An 8,404-nucleotide genomic window follows, 5' to 3' on the forward strand; every position below is an offset into this window, starting at 1 on the left:
GGACGCTGCTCAGTTGTTTCCTTGCCATGTTTCCTGAACTGCATGATGATTCTGTTGACTGTCAAAAGCGGGACTCACAAATTCTGCGAAATTTGCCTCTGACTTATTCCACCATCTGCTTGACCAACTATCCTTTCTCTAACAAAATCTGACAAATTGAGAGAACCTTGAGTTCTAGGCATGTTTTAGCACAAGATAATTAGTGTGTGGACCATTTTCATTTATATAGTGCTCTGTGAACACAAATTAGTTAGCATGAATCAGTTAACTGACGAAAAATTAGGTGTCTATTTACTTGTGACCACTCAGTGTACATGTACACAAGCTTCTGAACATGTTGGTTTACAAACTGAGACCTTTAGCCTACAATAGCAACAGTATTCCAAAGGAAATTTGTTCACATATGCTTGGTTTTCCTTAAAATTTATTACAACTAACTTCTTGATTGTGTTATTTTGTACATAGAATTAGGTTTAGATGAAGCCACTTACAACATTTAAGTAACTTACAAGTTTTTTTTTTTTCATTACAGGTATTTCATGTTTGTCCACTGGAGGTGAGAAACAGTGTTATTTTTCTTATGAATAATATATTCCATATTTTTACTCCACAGAGTAAAGAAGATATTTCACAATTTTTTGCAGGCTTTACTTGGTACTGATATTACATAAAAATCTATATTTTATTTGCATGTATGAAACTACAAAACAAATACTTTTTTGTAGATGTAACAATTTCTTGACCACCTAACTATTGCTTGTAAGAGATCAACAGTTAATATTTACAAGTTTTTTGTGTTCGTTACTGTTAACAAATAAAGTATGAACTGTGTAGCAAGACCCTCTGGTTAACAGATCATCTTTGTAAGCAAGCATTAAATCTTGAGGTACTTGTTAACATATGACCTGTAAACAATAAAACTGTGGCCAAATCCAGAAGTTAAATTCTAATATTTGTATACAAAAACAGTACAACTATAGCCAATAGTTAATGCACAATCTGTATACATAAGTAATCTTGTTCAGTGGTTCTCAAAAGTTATCTTTTGTGAATCATCTGAATTTTTTACTTATCAAACCACAGTAGGATATATACACTGTACTGATGTTTTTTTTTCTATAATTATGTAGCCTATCCACAAACTACCTGAAAAGAGCTCATACACTGAGAAATGCTGACCTAGTTATTTCTAATCGATATGTAACTAGCTTACGAACCAATAGGTAGTGAATCTATAGATACATACATGTACATTACCTTTATACAACATTAACCTAACTAGAGCCAATACATAATGAAATTCACATCAAACATAGTAGTTAGAGTTTCTGATGAAAAAATTACATTTCTTCTGTGACGATAATTTCTATTTTTAGCTACAAGATCTGTATCCATATCTCCACCAACTGTAACCTCTCATCCTGGTACACTGCCTCCTCAAAAAAACTGTTCATCAGGATGGGTCCACTGTAATGATACTGAGGATACTTGTATTCCGGCTATCCTTTTGTGCGATGGTGTACCTGACTGTCCTAAAGGGATAGATGAAAAGTATGGATGCCGTAAGTATTTTCCTTTCTTTTTGTAAAAGGTGCAGTTATGAAATAAAAATAAATGCTTAATCATATGTAATGTTAAGTTGTAAATAGCTAAAGGTTCTTTTATTGATTGAGCTAATTAACTTTTGTAAATAGTTAAAGGTTTTATTATTGATTGAACTACATAATTTTTGTAAATATCTACAGTTTATTTGTTGATTAAGCTATTACATGTTTTGTTTGTAAGTTATTCAGTTGAATTAGCTGTTGTGCCAAAGTCAGACTGAAATAGTATTATCAGAGAAGGAATAAGATAAATATTTGCTCATGAGAAATACATATCCAAAAACAAAAAAATAATGTAAATAGTTATTACTGTAATTAGTATTTTGTATTCCTTACTATTTTTACTTAAGATGCAGTGAACAACTCAATTTCTTATACATCTCAGTCTCACATTAAAAAAGCTACAAGTCTATACAGCATTGCTTTATTATACTCATTAAAATTTAAAATATTTTTTTCATATTTGATAACAGTTAAAGTAATGAGCATGTCATAATTTCAAGATAAGCCTTATTAAAGCTCAACTATAATAAATTTAAGTTGATCTTATGTTTTTATTATAGTTTTTTAAGTAAATGTTTATGTACATTAAGCCTTTGAGTGTGTATAAGAAGCTATAAACCACTATATATAACAAATCTAATCTCTTCTCATGGTAATTGATTAAATGATAACTGGGTGGGAAAATATTTATCTCATTCATTTTTAATGCCCTAATTTTACCAATAACTTCAATAAATTAATAACTATGAAATGACAATCTGCAGGCAAGAGTTTTTTTCATTGACATGCAACGAACTGGCTTCTCATCAAACTGTGATAAAGAAATTGACCTAGTTACCAACAAACTCTCTACCCCTGTAAACTTAGGAATGTCATTAAGTATATTAAGATTTTGTGGTTTCTTTTTAACAATATTTCCTAAAAGTTTGTGAAATGTCCTTTAGATTGAGATGTCAAGGAAAAAAGGGGTTCAACCCTTTACCTACACATTGTTTTCCTCTGATAGCTTAAATGCTTTCCAGTAGGCTTTGCTTGGTTCCTTACAGTATTTAGTGACTTTTTGCAAAATTCTTTGAAAATATTGAATTGTTAATAAAAGATGCAAGGAAAATGAGGATTCATATATATTTGTATGATTTATTTAAACTCATAGAATTGTTTGCTGTTTTGTGGTTGTTTAATGGATAACATATTTATGTGGAAGCTAATTTTATATGTTTTTATTTCAGTGGAGCTTTAGGCAAAATAGAAATAGTGAGTTTGAGAAATTTAATGGACTGCAACTGCCTATTTAAAGAAAAGGAGATGACAGTCTGGCTTCGATACTGGGGCCTCCTTCAGACCTCTGTATAGAAGCTGAAACATCATCTTCTTTTCTTTCAACAGGCAGTTGCAGACCATTAAAGTTCTCAAAATTTTAAAATAGTTTTAAAAAAATGAGTGGCGACTTTTACAAATATGTAGTTGTAGAGTTGAAACTGTGTAGTTATGACACACCATTGTAAACGTATTTGTAAGCAGATTTATTGGGTAGCTAAAAAACTGTAACATCTAATAACTGTTTTACAAAACGTTTATAAAGTTAGTTAGATTTTACATAAATTGATAATAAACAACTTGTGAAACAAATAGTATTAGTTAAAATGTTCTATGATTAACCCATTTTTGAAATACTAACTAATAAGCTTGTTTTAATTTGTTGAATAAAAAAAAGTTAAACAGAAAACGTACTGTTTTTTAGTCTTCAGATTTGATTTCCTTGTTTAAGCAGTTAAATTAATTATAAAACTGATGAGTTATATCAATAAAACTAGCAATCCTTTAAACATTTTTTTGCCTTTGTAAGCCTGTAAATTTTACTGCTTATCCTTAAAAAAGTATTAATACAAGAAATTAGATATAATGTTTCAGTGTAACCGATTAGGATGTGGAAATTAAGAACTTCTACATTTTGTTTTTGTATAATATTGTAAATTACAGTGTTTTCATTTTATCTAAATTTTATTAAACAGCATTAAGTGTGGATATTGTCTGTGCAGATGAAAAGTTCAGTTAAAGAGCATTAAGTGTGGGTTTTATCTGTGTAGATGGAAAGTTATGTTTATAGCAGTAAGATTGGGTCTATCTGTGCAGATAGAAAGTTCTATGAAACAACATTAGGTTTGGGTTTTATCTGTGTAGATAGAAAGTTTCACTTAAAGCATTAAGTGTGAGTTTTATCTATGCAAATGGGAAGTTCCATTAAAAGCTTTAAGTGTGGGTTTTATCTGTGTAGCTGGAAAGTTTGATTAAAAACATTAAAAAATGGATTTTATCTTTGCTGGTGGAAATTTCAATTAAATAGTATAAGTATGGATGGAAAGGTCCATCAAACAGCATTAAGTGTGGGTTTTATCAGTGCAGATAGAAAGTTTCTTTAAACATCATTAAGTTTCAGTTTTATTTGTGCAGATGGAAAGTTCCATCAAAAAAACATTAAGTTTGGATTTTATCTGCACAGATGGCAAACTTCATTCTAACAAAGCGTGTTAATAAAACTTTGCATTGTTATTGTACTTTTGAATGTAAAAATGGGTAAAGTTGTATATAAATAATTCGGTGAATTGCACCATGAGAAATGATACCTTTAATTTTCAAAGTATGCAAACGTTATACTTGTCATTTTTAAACATTTTGTTTCAAATCTCGATCTAACCAGTAGAAATATAGTAACTAATAGAATTAGAGTACTAGGTTACTTACAGGCCCACAGACAGGGGGGCAACTGCCTAGGGGTCCAGGCGAATGAAACCTGATTATGCTGTAAAGCATCTTTAGGCTATATCTTCATTTAATGATAAAAACCATAGTGTTTGGATTTTCTTTGCATATAGACACTTGATACATTAAGAACGACTGAAATAATAATTAATATGTATTTGTTACTTTATAGATTTAATAGATATTTGTTGTTACTTTATTAACGTTTTTACTGTGAGGTTAAAATGGCTGCTGCTATGATTTAGTCTGGTTTATGAGCTCGTTGCTGCCCTAATTTAGGATCTTCTTTTTAATAAATTCTTGAAAATGTTAAAAAAGAGAGAGTGAAAAGGGGCCTGGCGAGGATGTTTGCCCCTGTGGCCTGTGCTGGCTCTCGACATTCCTGGTTACTTATAATTCTGTCTTACTAAAACTTCTCTATCTTTAATTCCAAAATAAATAATATTTTATTTTAGTTATTTATACATTTCACTGATTTAATCTAAACAGAAATGCTTCAGTTATACAGTCTTAATTGTTACTTCACAGCTGCTTTACCTCCATGTGATGAAGGCTATTATTTCTGTAAAGACAAGTCTTATCCTCCATGTGTGGCTGAAAATCAGCTATGTGATGGAAAAAATGACTGTAGTGATTCGTCCGACGAGAGCTTGTGTGTAGAAGGTAAATAATGAAACATTGATTTTTGTAGATATATTATCATTACTTTCAACTTTAAATGTAATGTTTTTTTCAATATCTATAAAATTTTATAATGCTAGAGTTAAACATGACCTGTATTTGTAGTTACATAATTAGCACAAATGAGTTCCATTAAAGGCAAGTTGTTTCTTAGAATTAAACATTATTTATCATTTGGTGCGATTCTTAGGATGAAGAGGATTTTAATTTATGATTTTTTTTTATAATGTTTTAGAAAAGACATCGATTTAAAATCATCATTCTTAACACGTTTCTAACCAAGGTAGTTATTTATGACAGGAATACCACTATAAAAACTTTCTTGCAAGTTTGCTTTTGAACAGCTTTTTTTAAGATTGCTGTTCAGAAATTATTTAAAGCTCATTAAGCACTTGTACAAGAATTTTAGGGTTAATTATCTATTGGAACTCTACTGGGAAATCCTATAAAAGCTGAATTTTTAAAAACAGTTTAAAATGATTACACTGGTCTATGAATTTAAACTTCATAAAGTTGTTTTGCTTTTAATTTTTAATAACAGATTTTGAAAATAATATTCATTTTTTTCTATCACGTAAGGATTTTTTACAAATCGGGAAGGAAAAAAAAACTTACTGAGATCAAATTATTATATCGTTTACCACAAAGAAAATTTTTTATTATTATATTTGTTAACAAAAATACAAACAAAAGGGAAGAAAATTGATGTCAAGTGAATATACATCCTCATTTATTTTTGTGAAATCTACATCTTTTAGTCTGAAAACTACGTGTTGTGGTCTTTCTTTTATGTATTGCATCTTGTTTCAATGACCAGCAGTAATCAGCCATCATGCTGATGTTCCACATTCCCTGATACCTCCTCTCCACTTCCCTGATGTCTTGATGAAACCTTTTCCCCTGTTCTTTGCTGATGGCACCGAGATTTTCAGGGAAATAGTCAATATATTAGTGTAAGAAATTAACTTTCAAACTCTTTGAATTTATAGAGCATGTTATTGACAATAGTTTCGTAATTTGGGTCCTTGTTGATTCCTAAAAAAACTGTCAATAACATCTTTAAAGGCAGTCCATGCTTCTTTCTCAACTTTCCTCATTGTTATTTTGAACTGTTCATCCGAAGTCAATTTCCTAATCTGAGGCCCAACAGAAATCCCTTCTTTAAGTTTCGCTTTTGAAAGAGCTGGGAATTGCCCTCATAGATACTTGAAAAAGTTGCCATATTTGTCTAAGGCCTTTACAAATTGCTTCATGAAGTCCAATTTTATGTGAAGTGGAGGTAATAGGACTTTCTAGGTGTTAACCAAACTTTCAAGTTGAATGTTTTTCAATCCTGAAATCAGGCTGACTCTGTGTGGCTATTACTTCTTTATCCAGTGCTGATTTCATACTCTACTGTCTCATTCACACAAAAAAACATGGAAACTTTGTATAACCAGATTGTTGACCCAACAACATACAAAGGACTTTTAAGTCTCCACAAAGTAGCCAACCATGTTCTTTATATTTGACCTTATTAAGAAGAAGTTTGAGATTCTCATACATTTCCTTCAAGTGAACTGAATGAGCAATAGGAACAAATGAATGTATGTTACCATTGTGAAGGAGAACACCTTTTAGACTTCTTTCGGAGGAATCAATGAACAATCACCACTCACTTGGTTCATAGATTGCAGCTCCTAGCATTGGTATTAACTGCAAAATTGTTGCAATAAACCAGTGAATCTTCTTGTTAAAAGTATGGTATAAACTTTCTCATGATTTTTATAGAAGTAAAATGATGTCCCTGGAGAAAGTAAGTTCTTAGCCCAAATTCTGGACCCCAAAATCTCTGAAGAATCCTTTGGAAGGCCCAAATCGCCCACCAAATCCAGAAATGACATGTCATGTGGTGTGTTTCTCGTGAGTTCTAGAATGGTTGCTAAGACTCTCACGTCGTGATTGGTCTAGAGAAATCTATAGCCAGTGGTTGGCGATATTTCAAGCATAACAAAATATGACCCGATTTCAATGAAAATGATTCACTTATGTAAAAGCACATGACATTTTGTGAAAACTCTGTATGTAATGTAGAAAAATGGATATTATTTGTGGATTCAGGGAACAGGAATTACTGTAGAACATGTAAAAATTTCAAAACAATAAAACCATCACAGGCCTGTATCATCGAAACTTCTACAGATTAATGTTTATCTCATGTAGAAAAGATTACAACTCTAAGAAATATTTGCCTTCTTTTTTTTTAAATTGTCCTTAAATATTTGTATGTTAATTTTATGCAAGCCACAAGTTTTAGGGAAATATTATTTAGGTGTGGTTGAAAATTACAAACATAGTTGTGATTCCCAACATTTCCATAAAATCATAGAAAAATACTTATGCATTCATTTGAGTACTACTATTAATACTAGCAATCTTGTATCTAGTTTGTATAACAAATTATGGAACTTGTTGATAAAGTAAACAATAGTGTGATCTTCGGTGTATATAGATAAAGAGAAATAGTTTCATACCATGGTGTGATGGAAGATGTTTTCATTGTATGGAAAGAAATTTTTATTCAGAAATAACTTTGCAAATAACTCTTCAGTTAAATAAAAATAGTAAAAACAATAAGAACACGACCCTTTCTGTAAAGAAGTTTATTAAAAAACTCAGTTAAATGTATTGTGTACTTTCAAATGTTGTTTTAACTAAGTTTTTTAATAAACTCTTTAGGTATTTGTATATTGAAGATGTGTATGTTTTCTGTTGTTTTTTTTCCACTAAGGAGAAATACTTAATATTATAATAACTCTCTAATACAGAGTTATTCTAATATGTATTGATTGTTTTAGAGTGTCCCAGTTATTTCTGCAAGAATAATGCTAACTGTAGCATCACTGAACGCAAGGTGCCTAAATGCAGGTAAAATATTTATCCGTTAAGACTTGTATTTATTTTCAATTTGTTTGTTTTTAAAGTTAATTACTTTTACCCTTGTGGGATTACCTTCCACCTAGAATAAAAGTGTTTCTTTATGCATTTGATTTTGTTTGCGTAGCATATTTTCTATGAAATGTGTCATGTATCTTTCTGTTTTTAGGCTGTGTATACAAGTATTTAGGAAAGAATTACTAATGTTTTGTGTTACATATTACAATTTCAAATGGTCTAAAACTGAATTAAATTGTAATTTAGACTTAAGAGTTAAATAAATGCTGATATATATCCATATTATGATATTTGCCAACAAGATTGATACACACAGTTTTCTTTTTTAATACAAATATGTTTTAATATACAAACAACAATACAATTTAAAATAAGTTATTACAAATAGTTATTACACACAGTAATTTATGTACAAAATTTTG

General features: G+C 30.2%; 1 protein-coding gene across 1 annotated transcript in view; it reads left to right on the forward strand.

Moving 5' to 3' along the window:
• LOC106466712 (MAM and LDL-receptor class A domain-containing protein 2-like) overlaps positions 1 to 8,404 on the forward strand; it is a 141,534-nt gene that overhangs the window by 129,060 nt on the left and 4,070 nt on the right. Inside the window, exons 50-53 of the mRNA XM_022394788.1 lie at positions 533 to 556; positions 1,377 to 1,562; positions 4,896 to 5,030; positions 7,886 to 7,955. Coding sequence (XP_022250496.1) covers positions 533 to 556; positions 1,377 to 1,562; positions 4,896 to 5,030; positions 7,886 to 7,955 — 415 coding nt within the window. The remainder of the gene's footprint in view (positions 1 to 532; positions 557 to 1,376; positions 1,563 to 4,895; positions 5,031 to 7,885; positions 7,956 to 8,404) is intronic.

The sequence above is a fragment of the Limulus polyphemus genome, unplaced genomic scaffold (assembly GCF_000517525.1).
Source record: "Limulus polyphemus unplaced genomic scaffold, Limulus_polyphemus-2.1.2 Scaffold2355, whole genome shotgun sequence".
NCBI classification, from domain to species: domain Eukaryota; kingdom Metazoa; phylum Arthropoda; class Merostomata; order Xiphosura; family Limulidae; genus Limulus; species Limulus polyphemus.